Source organism: Varanus komodoensis, unplaced genomic scaffold (assembly GCF_004798865.1).
Source record: "Varanus komodoensis strain SLA01 unplaced genomic scaffold, ASM479886v1 scaffold102, whole genome shotgun sequence".
Taxonomy (NCBI): Eukaryota; Metazoa; Chordata; class Lepidosauria; order Squamata; family Varanidae; genus Varanus; species Varanus komodoensis.
The window spans coordinates 572,624-589,641 of NW_025335279.1; the positions used below are offsets into that span (position 1 = coordinate 572,624).

General features: G+C 49.7%; 1 protein-coding gene across 1 annotated transcript; it reads right to left on the reverse strand.

The window, feature by feature from the left end:
• Positions 1 to 1,677: 1,677 nt before the first annotated feature.
• On the reverse strand, positions 1,678 to 16,565 carry LOC123017801 (steroid 21-hydroxylase-like). The gene is made up of 10 exons (XM_044419386.1): positions 16,349 to 16,565; positions 14,971 to 15,060; positions 12,756 to 12,910; positions 10,455 to 10,550; positions 10,205 to 10,306; positions 8,986 to 9,072; positions 7,690 to 7,893; positions 5,826 to 5,995; positions 4,072 to 4,175; positions 1,678 to 2,277 (listed from the first exon to the last, which is right to left on the reverse strand). The coding sequence occupies exons 1-10, from the start codon at positions 16,563 to 16,565 to the stop codon at positions 2,015 to 2,017; spliced, it is 1,488 nt and encodes a 495-aa protein (XP_044275321.1). The 3' UTR covers positions 1,678 to 2,014.
• Between the last annotated feature and the right edge of the window lie 453 nt (positions 16,566 to 17,018).

The window sequence follows — 17,018 nt, forward strand, 5'->3', positions numbered from 1 at the left end:
TTAAAAAAATCTTTTAATAATGTTTTTATTACCTTGTTGAAGAAAAAACATTCCATAAGGATCCCTCTATATCTTGTAAAAATTTTCTAATTTACCCCATATTATCCAGCTGTAGTATAATATCTGTTATATGCCTCATTTGATTTGCTTTATAATAAAATTTCACATTGGGAACACCTAAACTTCCTATTTTCTGGGGCATATACGATCTTTTTAATTAATCCTTGCTTTTTTATCCACATTACAAAGTTTATTAAGCATATTTTGTCATCCTTTCAAATATTTCTCTGTTAACTTAATTGGCAACATCATAAACAGGAAATTAATCTTAGGTTATGGCTTCATTTTAAATGCCACTATTCTACCAAACCATGATAAACCAGTCTTTCTAAATTCATTCATTTTCTTTTTCATTTTATATTTTATCAAAATTGTTCTCTTTTAAACATTGCAGATTTTTTGTCATATTTACACCTAAATAATTTTAAATAATTTTTCATTTTGACTTCTAACTTGCTCTTAATCTCATCTTTTTCTACTTTATTACAATGAAATAGCGTAATCTCTGATTTGTCCCAATTTACCTGTAAATCTGTTATTTCTCCAAATTCTGTTAAATGTATTTTATTCTGGTCCGTAACCTTAATTGAATCCTTTAATGTTAATAATGTATCATCTGCAAATAAGCTAATTTTAAATTTATTCTCAAATCCTATACCTTTTATTAAATTATCATTTCTAATACTATTTGCTAGTAGTTCTATAATTAAAGCAAACAATATTGGAGAGAGTGCAACCCTGTCTAGAAGAAATGGCTATTGTTGCTGTTTTGCTTATCTCAAAGTGTGGGATGAGCCCAATTTAAGATTAAAAAACAAGTAACAGAGAAAACTGAGAATTCATAATCAGGACTGCACACCCCCAATTTCTCCACATCATGCTTCTGATCTGGTTCTCCCCACGAAACTCTTTGGGGGTGTCTTTTTAAAGCCACACGAGAATCCCAGGCACCAATCCCGTCACATCTACTAGTTTGGTTCAGTTGTGCCTCTTGTGCAATGAATCCCTCCCATGGAAAAGAAGAATTAAAAGTACTAAGGGAACCCCAGAACCTCCCAAACAGGGGCAAAATACAATCAGTGACATATGTGGGATGGGGGAGCAAAATAAATAAAATGAGGACTATCCCTGGCCAAAACAGTTGAAGCTTCCTCCAGTTGGGCCATCTCCTTTTCATCCCTTTTGCTGCCCCTGCTCTCTGCTTACCCCACTCGGCAGCTCAGTGGGGAGGGGCTGGCAAGAGACTCAGCCGCCTTCTCTCCTCCCCTCTGAGGTTGCAAGCCTGGGAATGGCTCCTTGGCAAGCAAGTGGCAAGATCCTTGTCTCAGCCACACCACTGTCTACTGGCACATACACTGCACACATTCCAGCCCAGAGTGAAGGGTGTGGAAGCAGGTGGGCGGCAAGGGGAGGCGGCACTGTAGCTGGGTGCTTTGGGTGCTGATTGACTGACTGATTTATATCCTGCCTTTTCCCTACAAAGGGCTCAAGGCAGCTCACATCTTCTCCTCCATCTTATCCCCAAAACAACAACCCTGTGAGGTAGGTTGGGCTGAGAGTCTGTGACTGGCCCAAAGTCACCCAGTTGGTTCCATGGCTGAGCGGGGACTAGAACCCAGATCGCCTGAGTCCCAGTCCCATGCTCTTAACCACACACCACACTGGCTCTCCCAAGTGATTCCCAAGTGGGGTAAGAACACCTGATCGTGCTGATCTTCTTATGAATTCAGAGAGTCTAGAAAACGAGCCTGGGAATGTCAAGGGACAGGCAGGTTTGAAGATGCATGATCTAATCCGTGGGGTACACGGATGCTAGCTGAACTTTGGTGCCGTGTGATTTAGGCTAAACTGAACCGAGGACCTCGTTTGAGGACAGCATTGGGAGAGGGAGAAGAAGGGAGAACCAGGCCTGGCCAGGTGGGGAGGGGGTCCCGCCTCCTGACAGGCGCAGGCCTCATTCTGCAGGGTTAGCCACCAGCCGGGGCACCAGCCGCACCGTGAATGGTTTGCACTGCACAAGGAAGCCAAAGTGCTCCTGCAGATCAGGGAGGCAGCCCGGCGTCGAGGGCAAGATCTGGAAATCCCGCAGGATGTGGGCAAGGAAGAGAAAGGACTCCATGCGGGCCACAGCTTCTCCCAGGCAGATCCGGACCCCACAGCTGAACGGCACCAGATGCCGCTGGGCCTTGGCTGAAGCGCTGCCCTCCAGGAATCTCTCTAGGCGGAAGGAAGAGAGACAGGGTTTGTCAGAAATGAAGCTGACAGCCCAGGGCAAAGGAGCCACTCCTGGGACCGGGGCCTCCCACAGTAGAAACCTTCTTTCTTCCTGTTGGAGAGAGTTGGGGGATAGAGGGAGACCATTGTAGGTCATCTGCTTCAAGCCAAACAGTACTAGCAGCAAAACCAGCAGCTGGAGATCTGAGTAGTCTGAGTAGTCTGAGTAAGTTGCTAGTCCACATGGTGGACTAGCAACTTATGAAGTCCATAATCCAGGGTTATTTATAAAATCAGATGTTCCAGAATGTGGTAGGTAGACCAGGTGATAAAGGATCCTACTCGAATCCACTTAGAGGGCCCTCAGGCCAAAAGAGCAGAATATAAATTTAAAAAATAAATAAAATAATACAAGTCACATTACCAAAAACAATATTGAACAATCACAGATTATCATCTCAAGTTAGGGGCATTTGAAGAAAAATGAGGCGCATGCAGGAACATCTGGGCCACACCGGATTATGTGGAACAAAGGTGCGTAAAACCTTGCCTGGAGTTGGAGTGGCAGATGCAATCCACAGATTCTCATGGCACGACCAAGTATACCATGAACATTCGTGTGCTGATTCGCCAGGGTGAAAAGGGACCTCCCTGGGAGAGAAAAGTACCAGTCTGGGAAGTGCCTTTCTTAGAGGAGCTTTTCCTGAATTGAAAAAACCTCTCATCAGCATCTCAGGTGCTGCAGAAATGCTGGTGGCAAAGCAATCAGTTCTTTGCAGGAAAGGGGGGAGATTCTTACAGGAGCTGCCCCCCAAAATCATATGGCTTGAGCTTCTCTGTTGTCCCCAGCAAAGTGGAAACGATGCGCTGCGATTAACCAGACATGCTGTGTTTGTGCAAGTAAAGCTAAGCAGAGAGAAAAACGACCTGGGGACCCCAAGGGAGATGATGTCTATGCACCACACTGTTAACACCTTAACAGCGGAAGGTGGTTGGGATGCCTGGTGGTGGCGGTGAACTGGGCCCTTGGGGGTCATTGGGAAATCGAGCGCGAAGAGGAATTACAATGGTTCTTGTACTGAATCATAAATGTTGTATCCAGTAACTTTCTAAGCCTAAGAAGTAGAGAATGAACCAAAACCAAGATGCTATGCAAGTAGTGGAACGAATATGAATAGTGATAGGATCTGGATGAGAATTGAATGTTGATGAACGGGGCTTTGCTGGAAAGGAGAGGTGGCTGTGGGCAAAATACAGGTGCAGCATGAGGAAATGTGTTTTCTTCCCTGGAGGAGGGCTTCCCTGCCCTCTTGTCAGTTATTGTTTTTCTCATTTTTTCCAAGTAACTGTTCATGCTCATGTAAAAGCTCATATTCTTCCAGCTGCTGGATTTCCTTAGAGGACTCCCTGCAGCACAGTAAACTTGTATTTCACCAAGCAGAGATGGATGAACTGCATCCTGAAACGTGAGTGAAGATTTTTGTTTGAATTGACCATACTTTTTAATTCCGCAGTGGGTACTGGCAACGGCACGGTCTTGTCAGATGCTGATAATTCAACCATTCTCCGACACGTGTGCATACACAAAACAGAGACACACACACACAAACACTCCACAGAGATTCACACACACACACAAATGCAAATGAACAAGAGACACAGAAAAGAAAGAGGGAGTGAGAGATGCACACACAGATACGCAAGCAGAAGACACACACACTCTGCAGAGATGCACAGGGAGGTGTGGGCACCCCCGCACATACACACGCGTGCACGGACACACGCACGGAGCACTACCTGGTCTGAATTCCAGAGGCTGCTGCCACTTGCTCTGGTCGTGATGGGCTCCATAGAGGTTAGGGATGACTGTGGTGCCCCTGGGGATCGAAAAGCCGGACAGGCTTGGAGGGGGAGTGGGGAGAGAGAGGAGGAAGGAAAACGCATTAGGAGGGGTCCTCTCACAGTCACCAGGGCAGCTGCCCCCGGCTGAGACCCCCGGGCCCTTTCCTCGGCCAGCCTGGCAGGGCCCCAAGCCCAAGAGTCACAGCTTGCTGAACAGCGCCCAGGCTGTGTGTCAGAGTCCAGTGCCCTCTGCGGAGCATCAGGTGGCAGCTGCCAGCTGCCCACCTGCCATGGGCAACAGCTGGCTCACCTGAGAATAAGCCCAACCCAGCTGAGGGGCACCAGGTCAAAGATGGCTGGTAGGGGGCATAGGGACAGGCACACCCCCCCCACAGCCTGACTGGGAGGGGTGCTCAGCAGCCCAGAAGTATGTCACACAGACCCCCCAGTCAGAAAGGGGGCCCTATCCTGATGGAGCTGATTCCCTCTTCTGGAATCCAGCTCTTTTGCCAGGCTTCTCCCTTGGAGAGCAGAGGGGGCCGAGAGCCATCTCCTGCCCCGCTGTGAAGCTGCCCTACCACCCTGGGCTCCTTGCAGTGACATGGAGGTCTTCCCCCTCAGGAGCATCCATGGCAAAGAGGGTGCCCGGCCAGGGCCAGGAAAGGCCGGGCTGCTCCTGTGGAGAAAAGCAACCCCAAGCACAAGGCAGCGCAAAAGGAAAAGAGGGGGACCCACGTTTCGGCTGGCACTGGACAACGGAGGAGAGTTGCCCGTCGCCCCGTCGGCAGGCAAAGTTAGTCTGGATCTGAGCAGACCTAACCGAGTCTGCCTGGTTGGCTGGCATTGCTTTAACCCTTCTGCTGCTGTATTTTCATGTAGGTTTTTTATACTGTCTGAATTCAGGTTTCCTTTGAATTTGGGTTCTCAGCTGCCCTGTTAGCCACCCTAACACGGGTCTTCTCCTTTCGCCAGAGGGGAACCACAACCGGCAGGGGATGGGGCCTGAGCCAGGCGTTCCCTGGTCAATTTGTCCTTTCACTCTTGTCCCCTCTTCCTTCCTGCTCAGCGAGCAGAGCTCTGAAGCGACTGTGGGCAGAAGGCTTTTGCAGTGAGGCTGAGGGCTGGCTGCCTTTTGAAGATGACGACGACGACGATTATCACATTACATTCCTATACCGCCTGCAGCCAAAGCTCTCTGGGTGGTTCACCATTTTTAAATCACCCCTCCAGATTTCAACCAGTCCTGACCCTGCTTAGCTTCCATGATTAGGCAGGATCAGGCCCTTCAGGCTACATAGAAGCCTGTTTTAATGATGGTGAATTTTATGTTGTGTTTTAATGTTGTAAATCACCCGGAGAGCCTTGGTGATTGGGTGGTATAGAACCTGATGATGATGATGATGATGATGATGATGATGATGATGAAGAAGAAGAAGAAGAAGAAGAAGAAGAAGAAGAAGAAGAAGAAGAAGAAATTAGGCTGAGGGTCTCAAGTGGTGCACCGCTGCCTTTGGCCCTTCTTGAGAGCTGCCCAGAGACAAGCCAGCGGCCACTGCAGGAGGGTGGATCAGCCGGCCCTTTGGGCTGATCCGGCCAGGATCTTCTCATTTACCTAGGGCAGGGGGCAAATCCCTGGCCCCAGCGGAGGGGCCAGCAGCCCAGTGATCACAGGTGGCGATGCTGGGACGGAGCTGGTGGGAATCTGGTACCTGGTATCGCGGGTGGCCGTGTGGGGCAGAGCAAGGGGTGCCGAGGGGCGGAGGCGCAGGGTCTCCAGGATGGTGGCGCTCAGGTAGGGCAGCTGCTCCCGGTCACTGTAAGTGGGGTCCCGGCTGAGTCCAACCACAGCCATGAGCTCTTGGTGGATTTGCTCCTCAACCTGGGGTGGCAGGAAGGCGGGAAGAGACGTTTTGCAGAACCCCAAGTCTCACCATACCCACAAACTCCTGGACGCGGGCCGCCAGGTTCCTTCAGCAAACACCTGCCGGTTCAGCACCCGGTCTGCTCTCTGGCATCATTTATTCATCCAACTATTTCATTTCTATCCTCTGTCTTCCGGCCAAGCACTCACGAAGCCGCAAGTGCTCCTCCTCCAGTCTGTTTTATCCTCCCAACAACCTGGTGGAGTACATCAGGCTGAGAGTTACTAATGTATGACCGCTGGCAAGCTTAATGGCCAAAAGCAGACTAGAACCCAGATCTTCTGAGTCCAGTCCGGTGCTCTTACCACTGAGCAACACTGCCTCCTTCCAGAACAGAGGTTTTACACACACACATACACAGCCTGCTCAGTCTGGCTGTCCAGATTCAAACTGCTGATGAGCAACTTCAAGGCCTCTGCAGCGCTTCCTTCTTGTGCCTCTTTCTCTTTAAACTGGACTGCCTTTCCCACAGAGGACACCGTCAACTCGAGGGCCACCCCTTCTATGAGAGGACTACCTTCCACAGAATAGCCACCTGAATGTCCATGGCTCAGGCTATGTGGACCTGAGCCAGTAGGGCTCTCCGCTTACACCACATGGTAAAGAACAGGTGAGAAACCTATCACTCTCAATATACCAAGAGACTCTACTTCTCATCAGCCCCAGCCTTTGATCAAGGATGATGGGAGTTGGCAGTTCAATAACATCTGGAGGGTTAAAGGTACCCTATCCTAGGTGTAGAGAAAGCGAGCAAAGATGGTTTTTTTTTTTTTTTCCTTTTTCATAAAGCTAGATCTGGATTGGCAATTCAGCTCATGATTACATGTGTGGAAGCCATTACAACAGCTGTACAGAGAGAGAGAGAAGGGAAAACAGGGCTATGCCATGAGCCCTGCTGAAAAGATGCTGCTTTTTCCTCTTCCCTCCTCTTGCCCTTTTCCTTGTATGCTGTGTCTCTTTTGATTATAAGCCAGCAGGCTGGGACTGTTTTGTTTTACTGACGGAATGTTAGCCACTCCAAGAGGCTTCCTGTCTGAGGGATGTTAGGTCAAAGGGGAATTTAAAAAAAAGTATAAATAAATAAAACTTCTAAAGTGGCTTTTGTTGTAAAAGAACTCCCACATTCAGAAGTAGCGCTCCAGCAAATGCCAGTTGTGCAAGGAAACCTCTTGGACTCCCCTGAGGCGATGGAGATCTTGGGAAGTGATGCAGAGAGGCAGCAGGTTGCGGGAACGATCGGCCAGAAAACGGGAGCGCGGGCCCGGCAGGCGTCTGCGCAGACATGCGAGCTTGCAAGCCCCGGGGTGCTCCGCCACGCGACTGGGGCTCCTGCGGACCAGGCAGCACCCCCGGCCTCCCCCCCGCAGAGCGAGTCTCCCCGACTTAGCTGCGCTGGACTCGGCCCCGCTCTCCCCCCCCAGGCCGGCTCTCAGGTCTCCCCCAAGCGCCGGTCCGCGCCCCTCCCGTCCTCGCCCCACTTGCCCGCAGGACGGGCAGAGAGGCCAGCCGCGCATGCGCGCCTCCTCCCCGCCGCCCGGCGTGCGCGGCAGGCGGGCGGGAAGAGCCGCGGGCAGCTCCGGGCGGCGGCGGCGGCGCTGCGCGGCGACGGTCCCGCGGCAGATGCCGAGGCCCTGCCCGCCCCCCGTCCTACCCGGGGGTGGTGCAGCAAGAAGGCCACCACCCAGGTGAGCAAGGCCGCGGTGGTCTCGGTGCCTCCGATGAGCAGGTCGACGATGGCCATGTGGACGTGCTCCTGCGTCAGGGCCGCGTCCCCCGGCTTGCCGGCCTCGTGCTCGCGGGCGAAGTGCAGCATGCGGTCCGCCAAGGTCCTGGCCTCCGCGGGCTGCTGGGTCTCCTGAGAGGAGGAGGTTGCAGGGCATGAAGTAATTCATGCCGCCGCCTGGGATCGGTAACTCGAATGCTCCCTCCCGGGGCAGCGTGCAGCACTCCGTCGAAAGGTTCGTAATCGTAAAAGGTAGGCATCCTTTAAAGCCACTGTACACAGACTGAGGAGAAGCAGTTCGTGAATTCCAGCCATTCCTAAAAAGCAGACTGAACTGAAAAGGTTTAAAACGTTTTCTTTCAGAATTCCTCATTATGGCCCACGGTTTCCTTTTTCAGGTTAGAAGAACCCAAGCTGAGAACGATAATTAAACTGTGGCTTTCATTGGCATCAGATGCAGCCTTGGCCACCAAATTTGGACAGCTTTAAAAGGGGATTGAACACATTTTTGGAAGAGAAGGCCAGGATGATGGGCTAGATGGGCCCTTGTCCCATTCGGCATGGCTGTTCTTACATACTTTTCCAGATTCAAACACTAACTTCAGTTTCTGTTTACGGAGACTCCAGCCACACCTTTTAAGAGAAACCAGAACACCAGTTTCACCCAGTTCTGGTGACGCTTGCCAGTTTTGTGAAAAAAAAGTGATAGCCCACCCTTTCCAGTCACCTGCTTCTCTCAGTCCATTCTTTCCTCTTCTCTGCTGGCCTTTTGTTCTGGATTAGCTAAGCTGAAATGTCTCAAATGTCCTTTGAGGTTTTACCTTTGCCCCCCCCACAACCTCTCTCCAGCCCTTGGAGAAGCCCAACTCCCCCCCCCCACTTGCTTTTTCTGCAACAGATTGAACGAGGTCCTGTGGCATCTTTAAAGCAAGGATGGGGACTGCATGGGCCTCCAGATCCTGGACTGCTACTCCCGTCATCCCTAACCACCGGCTGTGCTGTTTGAAGATGATGGGAGTTGCATCCATCGACCTGCAGAACACCCAGCTCTTCTGCTTCTCACAATCTGACCTGCACAGGTCTACTCAGAAGTTTGCCCCACTGAGATCACAGGTAAGTTTTTATCAGTTTGCAGCCTCCATCACTGGACGCTCCCCACCCAAACTCTGCCAGAGAGCACCCCAGGGAAACCCAGCCCAGCCTACATACATTCCACAGACTCACCTGGCATTTCTTCATCTGGCTTTGTATAAGGGTGTCCCGTCTCTTGATGAGGCAAAGCAGGCGCTGCAAGCTGGGGTTCGGGAAGACCTGGGAGCCCAGAATGGACTTGCTCTCAGCAAGCAGCCTGAGTTCCTTCCCATTCCAGCCCTCTTCCACAGCTCCCTGCCCCCCCTCCTTCCAAGACCTTCCAGTCCTCTCTGCTGGACACCCTCATCCACATACACAACTGGGACGGTCCTCTACCAGATTGCCCTGTTCTCTCCCTCAGAGAAGCTGCACTGTTTGCTGAGGCTCTGTGGATGATCGCTCCCACTCTGCCATTGAAATGCATAAGAACTTTCCATCATGCATAAGAACTTTCCAGATGTTGCACAAGAACTTTCCAGATGTTGCACAAGAACTTTCCAGATGTTGTAGGATAATCTAAGTCCTCCCAGGACCTTATCGAGGATTCTTAACATTTAGTTAAGCAATAAGCTGGTCTGGGGAATTTATATTTGCAACAAACCGGGTTTGCTCAGTTTGGTTGCTCTGAAGAGCAAAAACACGAAGAGGCATTCCATGGCTGCGCTTTAAGGCAGTCCTGCAAGAGACTAGGGGGGCCTATCGGTTAGTGTCTCAGGCCAGGACTGGGGAGAACTGAGCTCAAGCCTTGCCACCCAGCCATGCAGAGCATTGGGTGACTTTACCATTTTCACTATTACTAAGCCTGACAGGGCTATTGTGAGGATAACAGGCAGGAAAAGTGGGAGGGAAAGCACATAAATGGTGCTTTCAGCTCTTCAGAACAGGGCCTGGAAACTTCTAGGGGTCTGGAGGCCATTCCCCCCCCCCCCCCCCTTGCTGGGACCACTGCTGCCGCCTCCCCTCTTTCCCCTCTTTCTTGTTCTGAACCTCCATTTGTTCTGAAGCTGTTCTGTGGAGGAGCGGCAGAAAGGTCAAATGCAACGTGAAAATGAGCTCATGCTCAGCCATGCCCTGCTCCACATTGGAAAACAGACTGTTTTTGCTGCTGCCCCGAGTTTCAGTGAGGGGGCCGTGCAAGGAAAGTCTGCAGAAGCTGCAAGAAGAGGCAGTGGGAACCACATGTCAGCTTTCTGCCACGTATCACCCAGGACACAAAGTACAATGAGCAAACTTTCATATACTGTCCACTATATAAACTAGCACAGGCTTCCCAAAGCAACAGAAAGGAACCCTCTTTGCAAGCTACCCTTACCTTGAGGAAGGGCAAAACATCCAGAATCTGCACAGAAAATGCATTCCACGATTCCACAAGGTCGATCATACAGTCGTGCATTTTTTCAACCACGGACAGATCCTGCCAAGGAGCAAAGGACCAGAGTAAAGCTGGGGGAGGCGATGCTCAGAAGCCGGCAGAGCAGCCTAACGCGATGCCAGGGAAAGGGAGGCTGCTGGAGAGAAAGAAGGGCATCATCCTTTTCCCCCCGATGCACCTGGCCACTCACCAGAGGCCCAAACACTAGGGTACTGATCACCCAGGAGGTATGCAGGGAAAAAATATGAGCCACATCCACAGGTTTCCCGCCGTGACCGTGCAAAACCTGTTGGAAGCCAGAAGAAAGATTGGAAGCCTGAGATTTAAATGTCTGGGTAGCATCAGAAGGGGACCCTAAACTGTGAGTAGAGTATATGGTTAGGGACAGAGAGGCATTTGTACAGTTCCCATTTTACAGTAGTTTGCAGACTAGATAAATATCTGTTTTGGTAGGGTCCTATTAACAACCCAATTTTGTTCTCATCTTCATTGCTCTGTTACCTGCTGTTCTATTGGCCTGTTTTTTGTTTTGCATGTGCAATATTGTTGAATGACCTTGGAGAATATATCTAAATAAAACTATTCGCATAATTTATATTAAAAATAATCAAAAGGGAGACCTTTACATTCTTCCAGCCATTAAAGAACTGCTTTCTTTTGTGTCTAGCTTTAATTTGCTTTTCTCTCTCTGTTTTCATTCCTTATTTGTATTTTATTTATTTGTTTGATTAATGTCCCGCTTTTTTTTCTTACAACCAACTCAAAGCAGCTTACATAATTCTAGTCTTCCTTTCAATCTTATCCTCTCAACAACAACTCTGTGAGGTAGGTTGGGCTGAGAGTCTGTCACTGGCCCAAAGTCACCCAGTTGGCTCCGTGGCTGAGCGAGGACTAGAATCTGAGTCCCAGCCCTGTGCTCTTAATCACTACATTGACATTTAAAGTTCTTCAGATGTTGTACACTGCTTAGAGAACTCTGGTTAGTGGGCAGTTTAACTACAATAAATAAAATAACTAAATAGTTTTCATAAACATACATAGTTTATCTAATTTTAAAGAATTCATTGTTTGTAATTCTAGCCTGTATTATGTTGTCTGGTTTTGTTAGACATGGATGGAAAGCAAAAAGTTGTTTTGCATGGAAACTGACCACCAATTTGGAAGACTTTAAAGCAGCATTTGACAAATGGTACTATTTTTTTTATTACTTATTTCATTTCTACACCACCCCATAGCCCAAGTTCTCAGGGCAGTTTACAACAGTATAAAACAAGGCAATAAAATACTGTAAAAGCATAGAATCTTATAAGAGAAACATTAAAATGTAAAACAGCTAAAACATAAATTAAAGAATGACCCTATAAATAAAGAAAAATGCCTGGGGTAGTTAATTCCCAAACGCCCCCGTGTAACCACGCATAAAGCGCTGTCTTAGTCTGACGCTGGAAAAATGACAAGTCGGGGCCATGTGGGGTTGTTCCACAGCTGGGGGGCCACCTCCAAGAGAGCCCTCCCCACCATGGCCACCCTCCAAGCTTCCCCCAGAGCCGGTTCTCGGAGGAAGGCCCAGAGACCGCCATGGAGGGAGCAGAAGGCTCTCAGTCACTCCTAGTCTTGGTGACTTTCTGCGACCTCCGGTGCCAGAAGCAGTATGCCCACGTGCAGCTGTTGCTGGGGAGCCTGGGCAGGAGGGTGCCCTTGCGCTCGAGCCCTGCTTGTGGGATCCACGGGCAGCTGCTGTGAAGAGAGTGCTGGACTAGGTGGCCTCTTGGCTGGATCCAGCAGGGCTCTTCTGGTTTTTATCTTCTTAAACCTCAGCAGGCGTTGCCCAGCCCATTTGCAAGACCGTCACTGGAGCATCAAAGGGCAGGAACTCGCTCTTAAAAGCCGGAGAGCCTGAGGCAGGGCATGCCAGACCCTGCTCCCCAAAACCATACGCCCTGCTGTGGGGATTTGGGAGCAACACGGACATTTCAGTAGTGGTCATTGCACTAAACTTAGACGTTATACTCCTTCCGGCGCCAGGTAAAGCCCTTTTTATTTAACCATCATTTTAACAATTCAGCGTCTGAGACATTTTAAGATGCTTTGTTTCTTTTTGTTTCACAGTCGCACTTTCTATTTTATTTTCCTTTTTTTTAGTTTATGATGCTCAATTTTAAATATTGTAATCATTGTAGTTTTAATATTGCATTTCAGAATTTTATATAACGTAAGCCATCCTGAGCGCTTCCGTGGAAGGCCGGGATATAAATGCTTGTAATAAATAAGAAATAAATAAACTATGAATGAGGAGGTCCCGGGTTCGAATGTCACCCTTGCCAAAGCTTTGCTTGGAAGAGGCTTTGGCAGGCTCTTCTGTCTCAGATTCGGTCTCCCCCACCAGTGCTTGCAGGTAGTAATACAAACCTCCTTTTAAAAACACACACACACACACACACACACACACACACACACACACACACACACACACCTTTAAAAATGGTCCTACCTTGCAGAGGCATTGAGCCTTGTCCTGCACTGTCGGCTCAAGGTCTCCCCGCAGGCTGCGCTGGAGGGCGGTGTGGGCCATTTTTCTCTGCAGTCGCCAAGTGGGGCTGTAATTACCCAGGGACAGATCCTTGCCTCCCAGAGAAATAAGGTCAGCTGCAGGTGTGGGATCAGAAAACACCTTTATGCAAACAGGTCGTGGCTCAGGCATAGAACAGCTGCTCTGCAGGCCCATATATCTCGGGCTCAGCCCAGACATCCCCTTACGGGGCTGGGAAAGTCCCATCGGAAACCTTCGATTTCGACTGACAATCCATGTGGGCCAAGGGTGGACAATCTGTAGCTCTTGTGTAACCCCCAGTGCCAGGAAAGAGGCCCTGCCTGCCACAGAGCTGTCTCCCCTGATGTGGGCAATTCTGAACCACATGGACCAAAAACTTGAAGCTTCTCACGTCGCCCCACAGGTCAAGAAGAAGCACAATGTTATCAAACTTCATTGGGAAGTGAAAATTGGAACCCAGGTCTTCTCTGCCTATCTGATGTTAGCCGCCTAGAGATGTCATCCGCACAATAGGCAGTTTATAAATGTTTTCAGTAAATAGATAAATATTCCACCACATTGGCTTGCAGGCTTAAGGGTGGGGTGGGGAAAGGAAGGGCGTGGGAAGAATGCCTGCCGCTGGTGACAAGATCACCAGTGCCTGATTTTGTTCGTCCCTTGAGGGGACCAGAAGACACAGGGAGAAAGTTAAATGCTCGCCAAGTTCCCCCATACAACCTTTGCAGGATGTGCCTTCCTCCCTTCCCAGGGGTGTTTCAATCCACAAACACTCTGACAGCTGTGAAATCCTATGAAGACTTGAAGGCTTTTATTTGTTTTCTCTTGTTTTATCCACACTCTTTCTATTTAAAACCCCGCCTTTGCTGATAAGAGTGATCTTTTTCTGTTTTGACTGGACCTTATCTGCCATTCTCATATTCTCCCAAGTGCTGCTGAGGCTGGAAGGGCCGCTGCCAAAACTTTCTGTTCGCTTAAGAGAAACAGCTAAAGGGCTTCCACCTTTACCCTCTTGTGCCACGGCTTTCCCACCTTCCCCCTGTTTTGCACCTAGCCTTGACTGCTTATTTTCTTCTCCAGTCTTTTGTGATTAGCTGCTGGCAGGCAGTGGAAGGGCAGCTCAACATGCAGGAGGATTCATTAATACTGAAACGATGCTGAGGCAAGGCACAGCGGCATTCCTGCGGTCTTGGGCGGTTTCCTTATTCTCATTTAATATCTGTTTTCCAAAGCAGAGACAAGGAAACAAATGGACCTGATCTTTTAAACCAACAGGTTGCTGTCATGTTTAAACAAATGCAACAGAGCAACAGGACTTGACCAGCACATGTGAATACAGTGGTACCTTGGCTCACGAACTTAATCCGTTCCAGGGCTCTGGTCGTGACCCAAATTGGTCGTGAGCCGAGTTAAATTTCCCCATGAGGTTCAATGTAAATAAGCTTGATCCGTTCTGTAACTAAATGTGAAGCAAAGTGACAACAACAAAGATCACGGCCCTCTTCCCACCCCAAGCACAAGTGTGGCCATCTCCCTGTCCCCCGCAGCACGACCGAGATCGCGTCCATCATCCCCGCACATGCCCGTCATCCCGGCACACTGTGGGGTGGGGGAAGAGACGGGCGCAAACTGTGTGCTGGGGGAGGGAGAGATGGGCACGATCTCGGCCATCTCCCCCCCGCCCCCCAGCACGATCACGGCCATCTCCCCACTCGGGTGGGGTGGGGTGGGGAGATGGCCGCAATTGTGCTGGTTGGAGTGGGGGGAGATGGCCGAGATCACGCCCATCTTTCCTGCAGCAGCGCACCTCTGATCAGGCACGCCTTCCCTGCACGAACGGAACTGCGATCTTGGTCGCCACCCAAAGCGGTGTTTGCGGCCCAAGTCAAAATTCTTCAGACATTTTTGTTCGTGACCCGAGTTATATGTGGGCCGAGGCATTCGTGTGCCGAGGTACCACTGCACATAAACCATGCGGATTCCATTTACATTTTCTCCAGCATTTTGTACTGCTTGCGTTTGCTGTTCCCTACACAGGATGCCGCCCTCCAGCAAGGCAGAGCGAAGGTCCATGGTTGGCGAAGTCTGAACAATGCCTAAGTTTAGCGTCCGCGTCTACGGTCAGCCTTTAACTTTACACTCTGCCGAGCCATATTACCAACAAAGCTGTGAGGGCGTCCCGCAAAGTCAGACCATTTCCGTATCAGCGCCTCCCGAATGAGATCCGAGCTGTTCAGTACCACCACATCTAGCAGGGACCGGAGGGAAAGGAGCAGGAGAAACAGAAGTTGAAAAAGTTTCCAGATCACACAATCCCAGCCGTAATAGTACCCAATCATTTCTTAGCCCAGGCTGGACAAAAGTTCTCTTTGTGGATAAGAAAGATTGGAAGGTGATTTGAAAGAGGGACCCAAGCTCTTGAGTCCACCTGACACACGTATGACTTTTTTGCACACAGTTTTTTGTACCAATTCCAAAACCTACTGGAGTCAAAGTGATAAAAAGACTAGAATCACCAATCCAACCAACATCAGAAAGGGCGAATGACATCTAGCATGGATATTGATCACTGTGTGTGTAAATATTTAGCCTGGTCCCAGAACTGATTGTTTTAAAAGAAATAGTAAAACAAGCACATTTATAGAATAAAGCAGAGGTAGGGAAGCTGTTGCCTTCCAGGACTACGGTTGGACTACGATTTCCATCATCTTTGGTTGCTTTTTAAAAAATTGAGATATTTTTCTATGTTGCAAACTGCCCAGAGAGCTTCAGCACTTGGGTACTATAGAAATGCAATAAATAAATTACTACATCTGCATAAAATTATGTAAAATAAGAAAAAGTCTGCATATCTAGAATCTGCCATTGGGGAAAAGTTAGTCTCCTGCAAAATTTGTAGATTGGCTTCTGAAATTTTCAAACTCTCTTTGAGGCCATGACAGGTTACTCTGACATCATTCCCACAGCTTCCCTGCTTCCAGTTTTGCCCTCTGCAATGACCGTGAACGCCTCTGCTCCACCAATATTCAAAGGCAGCTCTCATGTCTGTTTAATACTCTATTTCTAGACTCTCTTTTCAGCTCCTCCAACCTTTCCTTCCATCACTTGGTTTGCAGACCCCTCACCTTCCTGACTGACCTAATGCAGTTTACAAAGCTTTCTTCTTTTCCCCAGCCTTCAACAATCACACTGATGAACCACTTCAATGCACATATTAAAACTACAGTGCAAAAGTGGCATGTTGAACTTTAGATACACAGAGGGTTAGATCCAGAATTAGACTAGGCCACACAGAACAATGAGGTAAGGATGGTGGACCTGCCCCGTTGATACCAGCATATCTGCTTGAAGCACGATGGGATCTGAATCCAACCCCAAAACAATGCAAGCCTCTCCCTCCCACCTCTCTGTCTACACATATCTCAACAAATCGGCAGCATTAAGCACCCTAAAACTGTAACGAAGGCCTGAAAGCCTCGGAGAACACGTTGCAGCCCCCTCCGTCATCCTGCTGCCAGGCACACACGCAAATTCACCTTTTCTCCCGAAGCGGAGGCGATAGATGGGTCCATAGCGTTGGGCTAATTTGAGGAAGTGGAGGGGAAGGTCGGCGTGGAAGAGGTGGGGGATGTCCCCAATGAGGGGGAAGGCCCGCGGGCCGGGCAGCGCCTTGTCCACGCGCGGCCTGGCATGCCACCCTTTCCACAGGCCCACGGCCAGGAGGACGAGGACGAGAAGAGCAGCTGTGAGCATGGCTTAAGTGGGCACAGGGAACTTCTCCTGGAGGATATAAACCCAGGGACAGGCCTGGGGGTGGAGTGCTTAGGGAGGGAGGGCTCTCCCCACACAGTGCTGCCCCCCACAGCTCTGCCCCAGAGGTGAAGGAGAGGCTTCTCTCCCCAAGAGCCGAGGGGCACCACGCACGCTCACCCACAACTTGCACAAATGACACCATTGACCAAATTTATGGCCATGTGCACCAGCCGTGTCCCTGTCCTTCACACCACAAGGTTATCATTCTAAAATAAGGCTTTGCCTACAGCTTGGCTGGAAGTGCCTACAGGCAGGCGAGCGTGTTTTTCCACATTCGCTGAAGGCCTCACAGTACGCAGTGAGAAGCTGGGATGCTGGGCCTCTCCCAGTGGCTGGGTTCACACATGCCACAACTCCAGAGCAGGGGTGGCTACTTGAAAAGGTGGACACACG

Excerpts from the sequence above, each read along its gene's own strand:
- LOC123017801 (XM_044419386.1), bottom strand. The coding sequence starts at position 16,565 with ATGCTCACAGCTGCTCTTCTCGTCCTCGTCCTCCTGGCCGTGGGCCTG. Across the intron at positions 15,061-16,348 it reads CCTCCGCTTCGGGAGAAAAG|ATGTGGTGGTACTGAACAGC; the intron begins GTGAATTTGCGT and ends GGTCCCTGCTAG. Across the intron at positions 5,996-7,689 it reads TCTTGCTGCACCACCCCCGG|GTTGAGGAGCAAATCCACCA; the intron begins GTAGGACGGGGG and ends CTGCCACCCCAG.